We start from the raw sequence: 21,098 nt of genomic DNA on the forward strand, positions 1-21,098 counted from the left end.
AAACTGGGGAAGCCTCGCGTGGGGGAATACCATGTACGATCAAGTGGCACAAAGTCAAAAGAAGGAGAGAAAAGGAACTAGGGACACTTAGGTACACAAAGTTGCCATTAAAGTTTATTTCCCTTTTATCCAGATAGGTGACGCTACACTTTGCCAGTTACTAAAGGCTGCAGTTTTCTGCTCAGAACATAATATCGAGGCTTCCAACATGTGTTTATTACCCAAGCGCGCGCACACACACGGTCTACCCCCGTAAGCAAGCGCGACGACAGGGATACCAAGCATTTAAACAAAGACAGCCGCGCCCCCCGCCAACCCGAGCCCTCCTAACTCTGCGCTCCCAAAAAAGGATCCCTCTACCACTCTCTGGAGTTCGCTGTTCTCTCTTAACCACTGCAGCCCATCATGGTTTCTCAGAACACCAGCGTGGCTCCCTGGGTGCACGCGGGGTCCCCGAAGCCACAGCCGACCAAGCCTTAACCAAGATGCTAATTGGCGAACCAGAGACACTTCGGGAGGTGGGGAACATCATCTGAGAAGGGGGAGAAGGAGAAACGTTTGCTGACACACTCCCGGCGCTCTTACACACACACTCGGCATTAGTCAGAGCGAGAAGGAAATTTACCAGCCCCAGGGAGGGAAAGCAAGTTCCTCCCAGAACGCAGCGGCTGCACTCGCCGGGGAGGGAGAGGGGCAAGTTTTGGCTTATGGGGGACTTGATGGGGTTGTGCACACTTGGAGTGGCCCCCGGAGCTGAAGCTGGGCTTTCCGGAGCGGGGCGGCTGGCTACGGCTCCCTCCTTTCTCCTCCCCCCGGTACTCCTCCCTCCTTCACTGCTAGTGTGTAGTTTCCGCGGCTCCGCTGCTACTGCCGCCGCCGCCGCAGCAGCAGCAGCAGCGTCAGGGACATGCTTGAGCCGCGAGCGAGGCAGTGAGCTCCCAGCAGCAACCACCACTTTGGGCAAACTTGCGGGTTTCCGGCTCGCGGGTAGCGAGCGGGAGCTTCCCGCTTGCCACTGAGTGCCTTTGAGCCGTGGCAGCCAAAGGGGCGGCGGGAGCGCCCGCACCACTCTCCAGACCAAAGGGGACGAGACAACTGCGGAATTCACCCGCCGTGCCAGGGCACTTCCGAGGCAACAACCGACTGGCACTTTTTGTCCCCTTGGCAAACTGGATTTTTTCTTTCTTTTTTTTTTTTTTTAAAGCTACTTGGCAGCTGCCTCTGACTCCCCTCCCCCACCCCCCCATGCCTTTTGCTTTTCTTCGGAAATCCGGACAGAATTGGGCATCTTTGTTAACTGCCGTTGGGAGAGCCCGGCTGGGGTCTTTCGCCAGGCCAACCTCGCCTGCGCACCGAGCCTGGTTTGCTCACCTTTGAACTGCATAGGGATCAAGTTCAGCTCGAGTTGCCTGCATTGGGACTGGGAGAAAGGAGAAGAGAGCGTGCAGGAGAGAGGAGTGGGAGAAGGGGAAAGGGGAAGGGAGAGGAGGGGGGAGAGAGGAGGAGGAGAGAGGGAGGGAGGGGAGGGATCGAGAGAGAGCGGGGAGAGAGGGAGGCTGCAATCTCCTCCCTGAATCGCGCACAGCGCTGCAGATCCCAGTGCTCTGACATGCGGGCCGAATGCAGGTGAGGAAAGGCACAGACTCTGCGGCTGCGAACCCAAACTTGGGCACCGCGCGGTGCGCACTGCTCAGCCTTCACCCCCGCGGGCGAAAGGCTGCTGCGGTTTCAGGCGGCGGCTTCGTGACTAATGACCTTGCGCAGAGTTGTTAAGAAAAAGAGAAACCCGAGCTCTCTGGGGTGAGAAGGGACTGACTATCTGGGCGTCCCTGAAGATGGCTCTGGCTGCTCTTCCGCGCGCGGGGGGAACCCTGAAGCGGACCGCTGTGTGACTCGTGTCGTCTCCACTGCACAGTGCCCGAAGCGACCTAACGGGATTTTTCATTCTCGATCTGTTGACTGGCTCCGCCGCTGCCTGAGCGGAGTCGGAGTTGAGACTGGCTTGTTGCTAGCCCTAGCACCTCGTGCAGGAAGCGACTCACGTTTGCCGGGGCAGCCGGAGCAGAAGCTGGGTCTGGAGTGAGTGGCTGGAACGTGAATTGGACGCAACTCGAGTAGCAGCAAAGACGAGCGGGGTTGGCAGGCGGGGAGGCTGCAGGCTCGCTCCCCGCTGCTTCCCGGCTCCACCGCCGGCCTGACAGACCGGTTCCGGCCCCATCCGACAGAGCGGGGACGGGAGCCCGGGATCCTCTGCTCGTTGCGGTGATGACTCTGTGGGGGCGGGGGGCGGGCTCCGAGTCCGCGGCGCTCAGTGTCCCGTGAACTGTGAGTACTGCGACTGAACGGCGGCTGGCGAGCGGGCGATTAGCACCCATTGCATGAATTATGAAACAATAACTTTAGGAGGAAGCAGGAGGGAAAAAAAGAAGGATCTTTCGCTGGTCCCCCCTGGCCGACTCTGGACGTTGCTCTTGCCCCCTCCCTTTTCTCCCTCTCGCTTCTTCCCTTCACAGAGAGGGGAGAGGACTGGGAGGAGGGCAGGCGACCGGCCCCGGAGCAGGGGGGCGCCTAGGGGGCCGTGATTAGAAGGAGCAGTAGCAGCAGCAGCAGGAGAAGATGCTGAGGATGCGGACCATGGGATGGGCGCGCGCCTGGTGCCTGGGCTGCTGTCTCCTCTTGCCGCTCTCGGTAAGCCTGGCGGCCGCCAAGCAACTCCTCCGGTACCGACTGGCCGAGGAGGGCCCAGCAGATGTCCGCATCGGCAACGTCGCTTCGGACTTGGGCATCGTGACCGGCTCCGGTGAGGTGACTTTCAGCCTCGAGTCGGGCTCGGAGTACCTGAAGATCGACAACCTCACCGGCGAGCTGAGTACCAGCGAGCGGCGCATCGACCGCGAGAAGCTACCCCAGTGTCAGATGATCTTCGACGAAAACGAGTGCTTCCTGGACTTCGAGGTATCGGTGATCGGGCCCTCGCAGAGCTGGGTGGACCTGTTCGAGGGTCGGGTCATCGTGCTCGACATCAACGACAACACGCCCACCTTCCCGTCGCCCGTGCTCACGCTCACGGTGGAGGAGAACCGGCCAGTGGGCACTCTCTACCTGCTGCCCACTGCCACCGACCGTGATTTCGGCCGCAACGGCATCGAACGCTACGAGCTGCTTCAGGAACCCGGGGGCGGCAGCAGCGGCGGCGAGGGCCGGCGCGCCGGGCCTGCAGACAGCGCCCCCTACCCCGGGGGCGGCGGGAACGGCGCGAGCGGCGGCGGCCCGGGTGGTTCCAAGAGGCGGCTGGACGCACCAGAGGGCGGCGGCGGGACCAGCACCGGCGGCCGCAGCAGCGTGTTCGAACTGCAGGTGGCTGACACCCCGGATGGCGAAAAGCAGCCGCAGCTGATCGTGAAGGGGGCGCTGGACCGCGAACAGCGAGACTCCTACGAGTTGACCCTGCGTGTACGCGACGGTGGCGACCCGCCTCGCTCCTCCCAGGCCATCCTGCGGGTACTTATCACAGACGTGAACGACAACAGTCCCCGCTTCGAGAAGAGCGTGTACGAGGCTGACCTGGCGGAGAACAGCGCCCCGGGGACCCCCATCCTGCAGCTGCGTGCCGCCGACCTGGACGTGGGGGTCAACGGGCAGATCGAGTACGTGTTCGGGGCGGCTACCGAGTCCGTGCGGCGCCTGCTGCGCCTCGACGAGACGTCCGGCTGGCTCAGTGTCCTGCACCGTATCGACCGCGAGGAAGTGAACCAGCTGCGCTTCACCGTCATGGCCCGCGATCGCGGGCAGCCCCCCAAGACCGACAAGGCCACGGTGGTCCTTAATATCAAGGACGAGAACGACAATGTGCCGTCCATTGAAATCCGCAAGATCGGGCGTATCCCACTAAAGGACGGGGTGGCCAACGTGGCCGAGGACGTTCTGGTCGACACTCCCATCGCCCTGGTACAGGTGTCTGACCGAGACCAAGGCGAGAACGGAGTGGTCACCTGCACCGTGGTGGGCGATGTGCCCTTCCAACTCAAGCCGGCCAGTGACACAGAGGGCGACCAGAACAAGAAAAAGTACTTCCTGCACACCTCGGCCCCTTTGGACTATGAGACCACCCGGGAGTTCAACGTGGTCATAGTGGCGGTGGACTCGGGCAGTCCCAGCCTCTCCAGCAACAACTCCCTGATTGTCAAGGTGGGAGACACCAATGACAACCCGCCCGTCTTCGGTCAGTCGGTGGTGGAGGTATATTTTCCCGAGAACAACATCCCTGGCGAGAGGGTAGCCACGGTGCTGGCGACAGACGCAGACAGCGGGAAAAACGCTGAAATCGCCTACTCGCTGGACTCTTCCGTGATGGGGATCTTTGCCATCGACCCAGATTCTGGGGACGTCCTCGTCAATACGGTGCTGGACCGCGAGCAGACTGACAGGTATGAGTTTAAAGTTAACGCCAAAGACAAAGGCATCCCGGTGCTACAGGGCAGCACCACAGTGATTGTGCAGGTGGCTGACAAGAATGACAATGACCCTAAGTTTATGCAGGACGTCTTTACCTTTTATGTGAAAGAAAACTTGCAGCCCAACAGTCCCGTGGGAATGGTCACAGTGATGGATGCTGACAAGGGGCGCAATGCGGAGATGAGTCTGTACATAGAGGAGAACAGTAACATTTTTTCCATTGAAAATGACACGGGGACCATTTACTCCACAATGTCTTTTGACCGGGAACATCAGACCACATACACATTCAGAGTCAAGGCTGTGGATGGGGGAGATCCTCCCAGATCCGCAACAGCTACAGTCTCTCTCTTTGTGATGGATGAGAATGACAATGCCCCCACAGTTACCCTTCCCAGAAACGTTTCCTACACTTTACTGCCACCTTCAAGTAATGTCAGGACAGTAGTAGCTACGGTGTTGGCAACAGACAGCGATGATGGCATCAATGCAGACCTTAACTACAGCATTGTGGGAGGGAATCCCTTCAAGCTGTTTGAGATTGATTCCACCAGTGGTGTGGTTTCCTTAGTGGGAAAACTCACCCAAAAGCATTATGGCTTGCACAGATTGGTGGTGCAAGTGAATGATAGTGGCCAGCCTTCCCAGTCTACCACGACTCTGGTGCATGTGTTTGTCAATGAAAGTGTTTCTAATGCAACTGTGATTGACTCCCAGATAGCCAGAAGTTTGCACACCCCACTCACCCAGGATATAGCCGGTGACCCAAGCTATGAAATAAGCAAACAGAGACTCAGTATTGTCATTGGGGTTGTTGCTGGAATTATGACGGTGATTCTAATCATCTTAATTGTAGTGATGGCAAGATATTGCCGGTCCAAAAATAAAAATGGCTATGAAGCCGGCAAAAAAGATCACGAAGACTTTTTTACACCGCAACAGCATGACAAATCTAAAAAGCCTAAAAAGGACAAGAGAAACAAAAAATCTAAGCAGCCTCTCTACAGCAGCATTGTCACTGTAGAAGCTTCTAAACCAAATGGACAGAGGTATGATAGTGTCAATGAGAAGCTGTCAGACAGCCCAAGCATGGGCCGATACCGATCAGTTAACGGTGGGCCTGGCAGTCCTGACCTGGCCAGGCATTACAAATCTAGTTCCCCATTGCCTACTGTCCAGCTTCACCCCCAATCACCAACTGCAGGAAAAAAACACCAGGCCGTACAAGATCTACCACCAGCTAACACATTTGTGGGAGCAGGAGACAACATTTCAATTGGATCAGATCACTGCTCTGAGTACAGCTGTCAAACCAATAACAAGTACAGCAAACAGGTAAGATGCATCCCAAATATATTTAAGTATCTGAGACAGAGCATCTTCTGCAAAGTTTTGTGTTCTCTCTTAAAGCTACTAGTTAACGTTTTAATAGCAGGAATTTAGTGTTGGTGTAGTTCATACACCATTTATTTAGTAGAGGCCATGTACAAAAGGTACACCACTGTATTTTGCATGTTATACCAGAGTTTACTAAGTTACTAAAGAAAACACTGTAGACAGTGTTTTACACTTCTCTTAGTACTTGACAATCCTAATTCGTTCTACATTCTCTGTTTCCAGATAAATATGTAAGTATTGTTTGGATGGCTAGTTTTAACCTGAAATTATTTTCTTTTGTGCTACTAAGTGGATAATTGTATCCAAAGACAAAATTTCTAAAGTTACTTCTGCTGTCTATGCAAATTGGGCACTATAAAAGTTTTAACTATGTTATATATATCAGCAGATGCTGATTTATGCAAATGAAGTACTAAGTCCGAGATATTGAAAAACTGACTACTTTGACAAAATGCTGACTTACAGTATTTAATGATATGCAAATACCATGCAAAGCTACATTTTTATTATTTAAGTATCTATACAATTAGGCTTCTATAAGGATATGCAGTCGGCCTTTATATTATTTGTATACGGTAATAAAAGTTCATAAGCAAAAGTAAATTACATGAACCATTTATTATTTAAGCCAAGCAACAAAAATGTTCATGTTTGATGCAGTGTGTGCAAGAATATTTTGATGTGCATTGTGATATACTGAGACTATAAAGGCTTTATGGAATATTTGACACAGTTATTATTCAGTGAAATGTGGCAACAGTAAAAAAAAAAGTGTATTCTGAGGTGAACTTCAAAAAATATAAAATTTATTTTTGAATGTTTTGCTCATGTAATATGTGTGTGTGTGTGTGTGTGTGTGTGTGTATAACTCAGAAAGTTTACTTTTCACGCCCATCAAGGTTTGACACACAACAAATAAAAACCTTTTGGAAAATTCTGTGTCTAAAGCTGTAGCAACTCTGCTAATAAAACGTCACATATTTCTTACCACCAGAACATCTCAAGAAACATTTATGTCTGTCAATTAATATCCAATAACAGTTTTTCTATTAAATATGTTTTGCATGTGGAATGTGAGATCTTAGAATAATTAAGGCGAAGAAAAAAGTTATTTTATAGCCTCATTGAAGATGTTATTGATGGGCTCAGTAAAGATATTATAGAAAAGAGATAAATATTAATTTTTATTGTCATAATTTAAAAAAATCAACTTTCTAAAGAAATGTCTTTGATATATAGTAGTTTACTGTAGTTTGGATAAGGAGAAAGACAACATGCTTTTATATCCAGTTATCAAATCAATCCAAGAAAACACAGGTTTGAACTACACTGAATTAAATGACTTTCAAAAAGATGTCTTTTCATGCACGTGAGCCTGAGTTATTTCTTTTAAACTGAAATATAGCAAGTGGAGAGTATATCTGTTGTTGTGTTATTGCTTTACCTGGAACTAGAAGATTTTTGTTTTGTTTTTGGTGCTTTTATCTGTTTTGTAAACAAGGACGATTCCAGTTAAAAATAACAGCACTTTTATAACGTTAGTTATAATAACACCCACAAATAAAGATCTGTAGAAATTTATTTAGAAAATGGTAATGTGTTATGCAAAAGCATGTGAAGAGATTTTTCTGCAGAAAACTTACTTCTCTACTGTCATCTTAATAGGACTTTTTGTCCTGTGGCATTCTAAATTATGTAATCTTAAAATTTTGAGTAGACATATCAAGTGGCAGATTTATTGATACTTTATGCAACCACTTCCTATGTTCTGTGCTGTCATTAAGCTTTATTTAGCTCATCAAATGGGGTTAGCTCTATATTCTTGAATATTTAAAACAGCCAATATCAAGACTGTTGTGCCATCCTGTTTAAAAGGCAAAGTGATATGCTTATAAATAAACTAATGTATGGTGTTAGTCTCTTAACTCAGCAAAGACATCCATATACCAGAAGAGAAAAACTACAAAGCCATTGAAATAAACCATGCACTTTGCTAAAAGTGACTTTGAAAAACTTCTGTGTTGTTAGGCATTCAAAAGATGAATAAAGTTTTAACCGCAATAAATAGCTGACCTAAAATGAAAGAAAGGCAAATGAAATACACTCCCTTTAATGTAATTAGTAATAGTAATTGATATGCTTCATCTCCTCAATATTGCTGTCAGGAGACAAGGGATCCATTTACAAAGTTACGTTCTGTTTAGACATCTCACATAATAAACAGGATCTTTTTTGTTCTCATTTTTGTTGTAATGTAGATAGATGATTTTCTATATTTATTTTTAAAAGATATTACGTTTAGTTTTTAAACATTGCCAAAATGTATTTTCCTTGATTAAAACTGAAAAATAAAATTAAAAAAAGAATGCAGCATTTTCTTATAATTTCTCCCTTTTAATGCCAAATTTATCTAAAGAAAATCTTGAGGGTTGCTGTCTTTTAATTTCTTACAGTAGGGATTAATTAAAAATATGAGATTTTATCTGAGGTAAAGCGTTTTTTTATTTATATTTTTCCTGAATTTCTTATCATAATTCTTTACTTGTGATATAATGGAAGTGATGTCTTTTACAGTGTTCTTATCTTCATGAGAATTGGTATGAAGTGTTTCTCCTAAGTCCTCTTAATGGTTACATTATAATGAGTTAAACAGCTTTGTAGAAATAAAAGTTTGTAAATAATGCCCCCCCCCCTTCTTTTTGGTTTGTTTTCATAGGCTCTAGAGACATTCAAATCAATCTTCTATAGTTACTCTTGGGCAGAATCTAGGAGATAATGTGTTGCAGAGATGCCGGAATTATTTCTGAAATTCACACATTAGGAAAATTGATTACGTAGCCCAGGTTTTCATAGTTCATACCTTTGCAATTCAAACAAAAGCCCTTGTTCTCAACTAAATAATCTGTCTAGTTGAGAAAAATGGGGATCATTGACAGCATTAAGTGTACACCATTCCATTTCATTCTCCCTTTACTTGGTAAACCCGGTCTTGGTGGCTGTTAAAGTTTTGTGAACTGGAAGTTCAGCTGTGCTTTTGACTTGTGAAATGAAGGCAGAATCATTCTATTTTTCTATTTATTTTACTATGTGTTAAGTATTTTTCAATTTTCTTAAAAATAGTATAATTCCAAAAGATTAATAGGCAATGTAAAAGTATAGTTCCCACTCTGCATATTATTTTCAAGTTCTTTTGAGCTTATCCTTGCCATAATATTATTTAGATAATGAACTGGCAAGTAAGAATTTCATCTTATTTAGTAAATGGAAAGTAAGGTACATTATTTCTGCAAGCATATAGAGGATACAGCTTGAATAAACATTAATTTAAAAAGCCATTTGTAGCTGATACTGAAATACTCAAGAAAAATTCATATTAACTCCAGTGACAGTTTCTCTTGCCTAAGGAACTTTTGCATGTCATCTGAATAAAGTTCCCTTTAATTGATCAAACTGTGTTCAGTCTATTCATTGTATACTTAGTAAAATTATGGCAGAAATTATTTTTTTTAATTACTTCCATTTTGGAAACAAATAATGACTTGCCATCATCTATTAGAGTTCTAAGCACTGAGAAAACTGAATATCAATTTATTTGTGAATGTATATTACACCATATGTATTATAGTGGAAATGCCAACCGCAGCTTCCAGCTTTAATTCTATAAAAATAACTTCTACAATGTGATTCTCCTGTCTATGACCAAGGACACTTTCAAGAGGCACAATGAATCTGCATATGTTGAGATTTTTGTTACATACGACCTGAAATCATAGGCAAGAGACTAATAACTGATGAAAGTTAGGCTGTGTCTTTAGTCAGGAGGTATCTACTAAAGCAACAATACTTGGCTTTCTGGATGTCTGTGAAACAAGGAAAGGGTCATCCACTGATTTATCTCTAATGAATATACAAATTTTTATTGAAGTCCAGGTATGACCATTTGAATCTTACCCCAAACTTCTAAGTCAATTACTGACTTTGACATAAGACCACAAAGTCAATTTAAGTCAGGATTCTAAGTAAATCATGCAGCTGGACAACTATAGCAAAATCATTCTTTCTTGTTATCTTTTATCTTTGAGTAAGTACATATCTCTTATGCCGAAAAGCATGCACATGTGGTAAATATATATCATAATCTCTCTCTCTCTCTCACACATACATACACAGATGTTTCCATATAAACCAACTATGTTTCCATTAGGCTTTTATTTCCTGTGATATTCATACATTGATACGTAGGAAACATTTGAACTTAAACACATAATAAAACTGACATAATATATGTCATAATCAATTGCTTAATGTTTGTATCTAAAATTACTAGAGTTTTCACATTTTAGAATTAAAAGATATCAACCAAACCAACCCCCTCATTTTGTAGAAGAAACTGAGGCCTAGTATGAAAGTTAATTTGATTGATATCATTAAGATTATTAGGGATATAATGTGGACTAGAGTCCAAGTCATGGAGTGCAGAGAGTCCAATGTTCGTTTTTTTTTTTAATCATGCTACCTGTAGGAAAAAAAATTGAATTTCTCTCTTTCTCTGTATATATTTCAATAGTGACAGAAATCTCTTGAGGTTTAATTATGTATGTATAGCTGTATATTTGGCTATTAAAACGGATTTTTTTATAATAGTATATAATTCTGCTTTAGGCTCTAGTTTATATCTATAAAATCAGGGAAATTATAATCCAAATTTGATAGATTAAAAGAAATTCATAGTTATTCATAGTTATTTTCCTCTTATGTAAGATAGCAAATGATGATAGACATTAAAGTAACTTAACATGGTTTAGAACATATATTCAACAAGTTGAGAGAATTTTTCATTTTAGCAGAACAATCACAGTAGATATAAGCTTCTACCTAGCATTTAGTACATCCTCAGTAAAAACATATTTGTAATGGAAATGAATAAAGCTTTCTATACATTATTTATGAAACTTTCTATGCATTCTAATTGGGATAATCTTTTACCTTTTCCATCAATAGTGATGATTCCTTATGCTCCTTTGCATTTTGCCAACTGTGTAGATGCACTTTACTTTATTAACATCCTTAACACACAATTCTGAACTAATATTTCCTCTAAATTTTTTTTCTAGAAAATTTGTAGAAGAATGTTTTGCTATTTTTCAATTGAATTGCTTCCTTGTTAGGCAGTTAACCAGTATAGCATTTTAGATTCTAAATTTACCTGTTGATAAAATATAAAAGATTGAATTTATTAATTTCAAAAATAAAATGTGAACTATTTTTAAAACTAACTATAATATAACAAAACCATTGCTTCACCATAGCCCCCAATGCTTTCAGACATTTTAACATCATTTCTTTTCCTAAAAGAGGATGGTAGTGGAGGTTATGTAGAAAATTTAGTATAATAATTGTTTAGAGCTTTATGTTTAAATTGTATATAACCAATTTCTAGGCTGTTAGCAAGGCTGTATATCCATTTATTTACTATGACTCTATAGAAATAGTAGAATCTGTATATGTGTGTGTGTGTATATATCTATATCTATATCTATCTATATATATCTATATCTATATATATCTATATCTATATCTATATATCTTGAGTCAGCTTTGCTTTTCTTTCTTATTTATTTTAAAAGCCCTTAGAATCTTTTCTAAAGCAGGGACCATGTTTCAGAACATTACACAGTGCTTTATTTAGCATTAGTGTTGTGGGAGAAATCACATTCCAAGAAGAACTGAGCTGAAACCACTAAAACTAGTCTTAATTATCACTTCTGGTGAATTAATGTTTTAAAGGCGGAATAAAGGTTTATTTTCTGTAATTTAGTGATGAACTAAATTCCAGATTATTGAACTCTAATGCTGTGTAAAAACAACAAAAAAAAAACTTTTAAAGCTTCCAAGTAGGATTCATCTGACAAGTTAATTTTTTTCCCCCTGAACATATTTATTATTTACAAACACATAATTTGCAAATAAAAATTTCTCTGCTCCAAAACCTCCATCACAGCATTCCAATTGGGCATAAGCCATTGGGGAAATTTCTTCATAGCATTTTTTTTTGACCTGCATAAATCTTTATTTTCCTTCTTTCAGATGCGTCTGCATCCATACATTACTGTGTTTGGCTGAATTCCACTCTAATATGATGCTCCATTATGCACCATACTCTGATGACCTTGCTACTTCGCAACCTGCTGGAGCCTGCCCTTGGCCGTGGGGTGTCAGCCAATCACTGCTTGTCCCACTTGTTGTGCATCTGATTTTCAAGGTTTTTTGTTTTGTTTTTTTCTCATTTAAGGAAAAATAGTATTGAAATAAACATATAAAAGAAACAGTATTAATAAAGAAATGTGCTACTAACGGATGTCTAAGTCACCAGGAATTCCTTTCTCAGAATGGTGGTTAGCAGAACTTAACAGTGAAGTCTTTTTAAAAAAAAAACCAAAAGCATATTTCAACAATGATTTTAAGACTCTGGCTTTGTGTAAACCAAGAAAAATTAAGTCTATGAAGTCTTTGTCTATAATACATTAAAAAATGACTTTGTATAAAATCCTAAATTGATCAATAGTTTTAAAGTGTTACATAATCAAAGCCTTTTCCAGATCAGGGAGATAGGTCTGTCAGAGTGAAGGATGGTGTCTCCTTTGCATTGTGTGGGTGTATTTCTAAATGCCACTGTGCGTGTTTGCTCCCACACATGTGTATACAAGGACTTGGAGCAATATTTATAAAAATTATTGTCTGTAAGACAAACTTGAGAGATTTATTTTGTGTTTACCACAGGCACTGCCAATGGACTGGTTTTTCCTTAATCTTGAAATACTGACCAAAATATCTGTAGAATTTTTAAGATTTGTGTTGCTGTTGTTATTAAATTCCTTAAGAAAATTTAGAACCTTTAAGTTAGATTCACTGAAGTCACTGTGGTCACATTCAGAAGGAATATGTGGCTACCTATTTTTGTGGACTACATTTATCTGAAGGCTATTCTATTTGATGTCAGATAACATAAGTTCAAGCAGCTTCTGAGAATTCAGCACGTTATATATTTTTGAGAAAGCAGGTAGCCGAAGTTTAGTTGTATAAATAGTGATTTGCTAAGTAAGTCAAGAATTCTCTGTATGGTCCCTCTAACTCTCTCTGTTTATATTTTTATGTCTCTATTTGTTATGTTGTATGTGTTTATGTGCTTAAAAATAAGTGTTCCATATGAAAACTTCGATAATTTTATATTTATCATATCATCTGCCTTATTAAAGTTTTCCCCAAGTTTGGAAATACTAAGAATTCAAGACTCTTGAGAAATTTTTGGTGAATTATTGTCAATATAAAAGCCCTTTATGAAATGTAAATATATACTGGAACAACATTAAAATGTGGAATGATAGGAAATGCACACTAACCCATGTAAATCACCAGTGCATGTATTTCAGGCTTTTTATTTTATTAGCTGTTTATTTAATTTTGCAAAATAGAAATTTTCAGAAATATCACTGAGAATATAGTGAAATTCCTGAATAAAACCTAATTTTCATCAACCTCTCATTTTGTTTTGAGCACAAGGACCAGTGTAAGAAACGGGTGAAAAAACTTCATTCCACTTTTGGCTTCTAGGAAATATTATGTTTCCTCATCCCAAGTAGTAAAGTTCCTTAGATATATACTTAAACTAAATCCTGTAACAAATCACATCAACTCAAAACAAATTACAGACCAAAAGACCAAAAAAAGAAGTCCAGAATTTGGGGATAAATTAATCTGTAACCACATGGAGGGGGTATTTATGAATACCTTCACAAGGACCATTCTAAGGCAGAATTTTGCAAACTTGGGTTGCAACACACTATTGGGACATGAATCAATTTGTGAGTTTCTACCATACCACAATTCGAAAGATATGAAATAAAGCAGAAAAATTTCAAGTACACCATTCATGTAGTAAGGGTAAATATCGTCTTGTGCAGTCTTTATTTCAGTTGTGTTTGTATGCCTGTGTGTCTTCCTGCTTTTGGTTGCTATGTAAAAAATTTGTCTTTTTGTGGAAGCAGTTGAAAAGGATTGAGAACCATCCCTCTAGATTGTTCGGGGTAGGGAACAGTGGTTATTTTACTGTTATGATTAGAAAAACATAATAAATCAAAACAACAAAATTACTAAGACTCCCAAGGATTTTAGTGTGCTTTTCAGCTGAATCAAAATAATCAACAGCAACAAGCTTTTGAGAAGTCTGTTATCATTCCTCTGTTTGTTTTTAAATCTTTGAGCATTTCGCCACTGGTTCCTATCCCTGCACAGACTTCCAGATTTCTCTCTGCTCCAACCCCTTGCTCCCAGATGTCATCCTCCTCCTCAGGTCTCCTTTTCAGTTACTGGAATTTGCCATGTAGGGAGGTTTCTGTGGAGAGTTGGAGATAAACTCAGAGCAACCCACCCACCTTATATATTTTAGCATTTGGATATTTTATTTAAAACGACAAGACAACACTTCCTTCTCCATTACAAAATCTAAAGAGGAATATGAGGCTTCCCTGGTGGCGCAGTGGTTGAGAGTCCCCCTGCCGATGCAGGGGACACGGGTTCGTGCCCCGGTCCGGGAAGATCCCACATGCCGCAGAGCGGCTGGGCCTGTGAGCCATGGCCGCTGAGCCTGCACGTCTGGAACCTGTGCTCCGCAACGGGAGAGGCCACAACAATGAAAGGCCCGCATACCGCAAAAAATAATAATAATAATAAAAGAAATAAAGAGGAATATGGGAATGTTAGAGACTGGCTTAAATAAAGTTTTTTTCTTTTAACACAATTAATATAAGCTGGTACTGGGTATGCAAAGAAAAATAAGATAGAGTCTTTGTCCTCATGAAATTACTATATTAAAAAGAAGATTACAGAGCAGAAAAATGATGATTATAGATTATATTTGCATTATGCTTCTTAAGGGTCAAAGCATTGAATGCATGTTTGCTTCTCAGCGTAATCAGTGAAAAAAAAGCACCATTATTATTTCTGAGGTGAGCAAACTAGAGTAATGAACAGCTTTTTCAGCACTCTGATGGAACTAGCTAAGAACTTTATCAAGTCTTTGAAGAAATAGCCAGTCAGAATTCAAAAGTACTGAAAGCATTTGAGGAAGGTGGTGAAATTTGTGCTTTCAAATACACTATATTTTTAGACTTACCTAGGTAAATTCTTCCCAAAAGAATTAGAAAAGGCCCAGCTTTTCAAACTTTTTCCAGTCACAAACTACACTTTATACTACCAAAAAAAAAAAAAAAAGAGTTCTGGGTATAATTTGGAGATCTCATTAATTACCCTACTTTGTAAACAACAACCCCATATGTGGTTAAAAACAAACAAACAAACCTCAAGAACTAGGTAAATCACTCTAATCTTAATTAATTTTTGAGCCTATCTCTAGAAAAACAACTGAGATCCTTCAGAAGTAATCCCACAATTTGAAATAGCTCTCTGGGAATAATTTCTATCTGTAACTTTGCAAAACGCTTTTCTTGGATGTGTGTGACTTTTTTTTTATCCATTTATTTTATAGAGAATAGATTGATTTGCGATATCTTTTATACACCATGCAAGGCTTTGTAATTAAAATGATGGCTAAAATAAGGCCCTTATCCTCTGTGCAAAAATAATATACATAAGGCAAGGGATACATGAAGCTCAGAGAGACTGCCCCCAAGTTTGTCTTGTCTGTCGTGGCATTCCCAGTGCCTACTAGAGTTCTCAGCATATAGGAGACACCCCCAAAGTACTTGTGGAACAAATGAATGAACAAAGGGCCTGGGCTTTATTGCTAGGTAGACTGAAAATCCATCCACATGGGATCACCAGACTGTGGTATGACCCTTTTATATTGGACTCTAAGAACTCCTAATTTGTTATTTTCTTTCCCTGCTGGGTGGGTGTCTCCATGACAGAAGACTACCTGCTAGGTTGGCTAGAGTCCCTGCCTTCTCTGCAAGATGTATGACTTGTTTCTGTACCAAATGAATAATTCTCTGATTTCCCCTCCTCGCTTCTTCTTGGTGGTGTTATAAACACCAAACCCTTAAAAAAGATAAAACTAAAGCAAACATGTGAGGGAGGCACTGGTCACACAACAGACTTCTGATATATTTTGAGGGGCTGTGCAGAAGTGTGCAGACACATGGGTTTTCAAGATTTTTGTGGAGATCCTCATCTGCAAGGAAAAATGGACACACACACACCCGAACGCTTGCATAAGTCTCTGTATTCATCAATTTATATAGTCCTGCAGGTATTATTCAATCACTGTACCAACCTATGCTCACTGATAATGGATCTTTTTTCCCCATTTTCATTCTGACTGCCCCTGAGGAGAAGTCATTTTTAAAGATGAGAGTCTAGCATATCTGTAAAGAGAAACGTGTACTTGGTGTACTCAGGAAAGAGGTCTAGAAGAAAGAATATGCCCTTACTGGGGAGTGGTGGGCAGTGAGGTAGAAGCTGAGAAATGCCTTGCAAATTAAAAGCAGTCCTTAGAAGTCCAGAGATTCTAAGCGGCACCTCTTGTAAATTGCAAATGACCTCTGAAGGAGTTGGTTCAGTCTTGGGCACACCTGGGTGTAAATTGCTGTAAGCAGATAACTAGGTCAGCACCTCACAAAGATCAATAGTTCTTAAGAAATGAGGATTTTGATTAGAGCCATGAGGAAGAATGAACAGCCTTCAGTAGTTTAGAAGACTGAGATCTCTGTTAAGGCACCAAGTGTCTTGGACTCCAGCTGGGAGTCAGGAGGTAAGGTGAGATTATAGCAGAAAAGAATATTCAGTCCCAACAAAAGCAAATGTATGTGGCCTTGATTTTGGCCCAGGGCCCTGGTGACCAGAAGGATGACACTAAGTGTCAAGGCTTGATATGATTGCAAGACTGGTGTTAAAAAGTAGTAAACATTTACTTTCTCCCATTTCTACTAGTTGTTTTGCTTTGGTTTGGGTTTTGTTTTCAGCCTAGAGTATCAGGTCCAAGTGCTCTGTCTTCATTCATTTTCTACCCCTGTACTTTTGGGAGAAAGAGAAAAACAAAGAAGGAGAAAAAAAGGAAAAAAAAAGTACAACCACTGCATGGCAATAGACTCACCTTCTCCTTACTATTATTATTAGATTACTGTAATCAAAATGCTTGATGCTTGCCACATTATTGCCATGTAGCTGTTTCTTATCCTAACTTAATTCCATTCTCAGAAATTGAGTTCTAATAGGTCTGTACTATATCCCAGAAACCTGAATTTTTAACACTTCCCCCTTTTCAATTCTGATTGCAGAGGGTAGGTAAGACTACAAAACATGAGGTTTAAAGCCCCTGAAATTCCTAACTTCTGCTTACTGGTTTGCTTTTTGACAGCCTCTGGCAAAATAGAAAACTGAAGCCTAGTAAGGTTATAGGAAAATCTGCCTTCTTGCCCTGGCTTTCTCACTAACTGGCCAGTGCACCCTATGTAAGTCCTTTCAAGTCCTGAAGCCTCTCAAACTCATCTGGTGTCATTTTACATAATAACCCCTGCTCTGATTACATGACAGGGCTTATGAGGGTCACATAAAACGTTTGGGACTTGTAAAACGCCACGGAAACTTAAGATAGTACTTCTCCTTATCCATGAATTTCTCTAAGCCCTTCTTGAAGTGCATTTATTGTACACTTTTGGGGTATTTTCACTATCCATTATTTTTAAAAGGTTTTTGGTTTCAGGGGTTTTTGTTTGTTTGTTTTGTCACAATCACTTGTTTGAAGCCTCTGATGTTCTCTTATCCTGGTTGATTTCTTCAGAGTTATGCTGATCCCCGATCAAGGTGCAACTAGGGTGTGTGCTGTCCTTAGAGCAATAGCCACTGGGTTTTGTCTGAAGTCATTTCAGAGCCTATGACATCTCGATAGGAAAAAGGAGAAGAAATAGCTTATTGCTGTAAAGCAAGTAGTTTAGGAAAGACTTAAAATAGTTTGTATCCATTTTGATACTTTAAAAAATTCACTACTTTTTAACAGTCCTTTCCTCTTCCATACAATATTTCCTGGGAGTTTTTCTTTCACTTCTCATGTCCGGCCTCTAACATTAAGCGCGATCATTTATGGAGCTTTAATTCTGTGCCAATCACTCTGCAACGACGTGTACCACATTATAACATTGACTCCTCCTAACAATTCCAGGAGGCAGGTTCTATTATTTTTTCCATGTGACACATGTAACTGGGGAATAAAATCAAACAAAACCTCTTAGGTCCCATCCTCTTTACGTAAAACAGGGGCCTTCAGCTACCTGCAGTCAACTCTTCTCTGACATAGTTCTCTCTACAAATCTGAGAATTATTATTGATATAGTAGTCTTGATAGATTTGAATTTGCATATATATATATATATTTAGGCTTTTATGTGCATTTCGTTCTAGTCCACAATATTTGCGATGTATCCTCAGCAAAAAGGGCTGCCATAACAAAATACCATGGACTATGTGCCTTAAACCATAGAAATTTCTTTTTCACAGTTCTAGTGGCTAGAAGTCCCAGATCAAGGTGCCAGCACATTCACAGAGAGAGAGCTCTTGTGTTCCTTTCCCTTCTTCTAATGACACCAGTTCTATCAGATTAGGGCCTTACCCTTCTGATATAATTAGCCCCATAAAGATCCTAATTCCAAGTAAATCACATTGGATGTCAGGGCTTCAGCATATGAATTTTGGGGATACACAAGTCACTCCATAGCAGATTCTATTCTTGGTCTGAGCAGAACACATTGGAATAGACCATTGTTTCTTCATGAGCTTGTCATTCACCACAGTTGGTATATTCATAGGAAGGAAGGTACACTTTCCATTTTAAAAGAACATTTTCCCTTTTCAGATTGGCTCCAAAAGGCAGCCCTTTAGATGTGTTCTTGGCACTGATGAAAAATTGGTACAGTTGCTATAGCTTTTGTGAAAAAATATGAATCCATAACATGTATGCATGTGCATAAAATTTGAAGTTCATTGTTTAGCTTATTATATCTAACTTTTTATGCATATCTTTGAATGTTTTTTGCAATTTTCAGTTTTCACAGGGATTTGTGATATTACATAACATCTTAGTTATTTTAATTTTGCCAACCAATATAAGTGCATGTAGGTATATTAATTAATGTAAAATCAATATTCGTATAAAATAGTCCAGAAATTGTTCCACAAATGTAACAGTAGTCTTTTAAAATGATGATGCTAATATTTAGTCTTAAATGTCTAGTATATTTTCAGCATTAAAGTCCAAATGAAAAGGAATAGGGGTTAAGGGGTGGGGGGAGTCAGTTGAAACATTAATAATGTAGGCTTAATAATCCCTCTTTTCAAAGGACAGTCTCAGTGGATTTTCACACACAGTGGCATAATTGGTCTGACAAAGATCCAATGGGTTTGATTTCTCCTGGCATATGGAAACTGCCAAACCTGTAACAAAGGCTGGTCCCAAGCTCTGAGTGACTCTTCACCAACTATTATTATGTATGCATGCAACACTTTGCATCAACACAAATCCATGGACATATCAAGGATTTTTTTTTTCACTGTGCCTTTTTATTTTCTTAAAAAAATTAAAGAGTCATGTAATAAAATACATAATGAGTAGCCTGGGAACTATATATGTATCCAGTGGGCTGTAGGAAGTGGTTATATTTTAGGGTAATAACACAGGATTAACTCATCAATGTCGGGAAAAGAAACTTCTTTTCTGTCCTTTGGTCAGAATTTCTAGACAACGGAGTATAACAGCTGAATAGACCTTTCCTAAGAAGTACCTTTCTAAGCTTCCTGAGCTAATTTTACATTTGACCCCCTATATTAAAAATGGCAAGTTAATCAGTTCTTTTGTTCAGGGAAATGGCAATAAGTATGGCATGAACGTAAAGGTTTTGTTTTGCTTTTTTAAAAATTGCATCTAAATCTGCTTTTTGGTGTATTTAACTGTTGAACACAAGGACCAATTTTAGATAGAGAGATGGCTTTTCTATAGGGGATTAAGGACAAAAGATGGTAATGCCGATTTTTTTCCAAACCAATGCGCATACTATTAGGTCAGGAGCATTAAAATTTACCTTGTTACAAAAATTTCTTGCCTTTTTCTTTAATGTTTTAATGTTTCTTTAATAAGAAACTAATGTGTGTGTATGTATGTGCATATGTATGTATGATATGTATATGCATATATACATATAACTACACACAGAAAGGTAATACAGTTAACATTACAGAGAGCAGATACTCAATGAGTGATTATCTTATGCCAATTATGTGGTTATATGCAAGGCATTGTTTTAGGCACTGGAGAAGCAGCAAAATAAAAGACACACATGTCTTCCCCCATGGAGATTCAATTATAGTTGGATAATACATAAATAATAGGTAAACTTATACTGCATGCTGTGTTCTACGCACTGGTCAAACGTATTTTATATATATTAACTTATTAAATAGGTCCAACAGCACTATGAAGAACACCTGTAATTGTCTTCATTCTGTAGATGAGGAGAGTGTTGCACAGTGGAGTTGAGTAACTTGCTCATTGCCCCACAATTTACAAAGCGTCAGAGCTGAGGTTCAAGTGCAGACAGTCTGGCTACAGAGGCCATACTCTCCACCACTGTGCATATGCGAAGTAGAGGGAACACATTTATTTTACAGCCAACTAGTTCTGTGAGGATGAAATTGAATTCACTCGACTTTTCTTAAAGGCTTCAGTGAAATTTCAGCCTTACTATTTTAATACCTTTTACTATGTTCTTGAAATTAGGTCACTCGGTCCAATTTTTTTTTTTAATAGTGCCATCTCAAGCCTTAAAGTGCAAATCAAAAGATCGGAAGATAGTTATTAGACTAGTAAGCACTTCCCTCCTTCCTTCTACCCATTCTGTTCTTTGGGGAATACCTCATAAATATATTTTTCCCTTTTTTTGTTATTTTATTTTAATATTCTTCATTTTGTTAAGTTTTCATCGTCTGTGGTGTATGTTATTAATACAACTAGGAGAAAACAAATCCATTAATTTTTGTGAATTGTCAATTGATTTAGGATAGGAAATGCCTTTATATAGAGAATAAAATTTTACTTAGAAGATTTTAAAATCATACATTTTGTTTACCTTTTACTAAAAAGACATGTTTTCTCTTATTTTTGTTTTTTTTTCCCCTAATCATTCAGAACATTTAAAAGAAAAGGTGAAAGTGAATTCCTTGTAAGATTTCCTATAACATAC

At 40.4% G+C, this 21,098-nt stretch overlaps 1 protein-coding gene across 2 annotated transcripts in view; it reads left to right on the forward strand.

Annotated features, from left to right (window-relative positions):
• Positions 1-2,616: 2,616 nt before the first annotated feature.
• PCDH7 (protocadherin 7) overlaps positions 2,617-21,098 on the forward strand; it is a 409,010-nt gene continuing 390,528 nt past the window's right edge. For both annotated transcript variants that reach the window (XM_067735688.1, XM_067735689.1), the window contains exon 1: positions 2,617-5,790. In XM_067735688.1, the coding sequence (XP_067591789.1) occupies positions 2,617-5,790 (3,174 nt within the window). The remainder of the gene's footprint in view (positions 5,791-21,098) is intronic.

The sequence above is a fragment of the Pseudorca crassidens genome, chromosome 4 (assembly GCF_039906515.1).
Source record: "Pseudorca crassidens isolate mPseCra1 chromosome 4, mPseCra1.hap1, whole genome shotgun sequence".
NCBI classification, from domain to species: Eukaryota; Metazoa; Chordata; class Mammalia; order Artiodactyla; family Delphinidae; genus Pseudorca; species Pseudorca crassidens.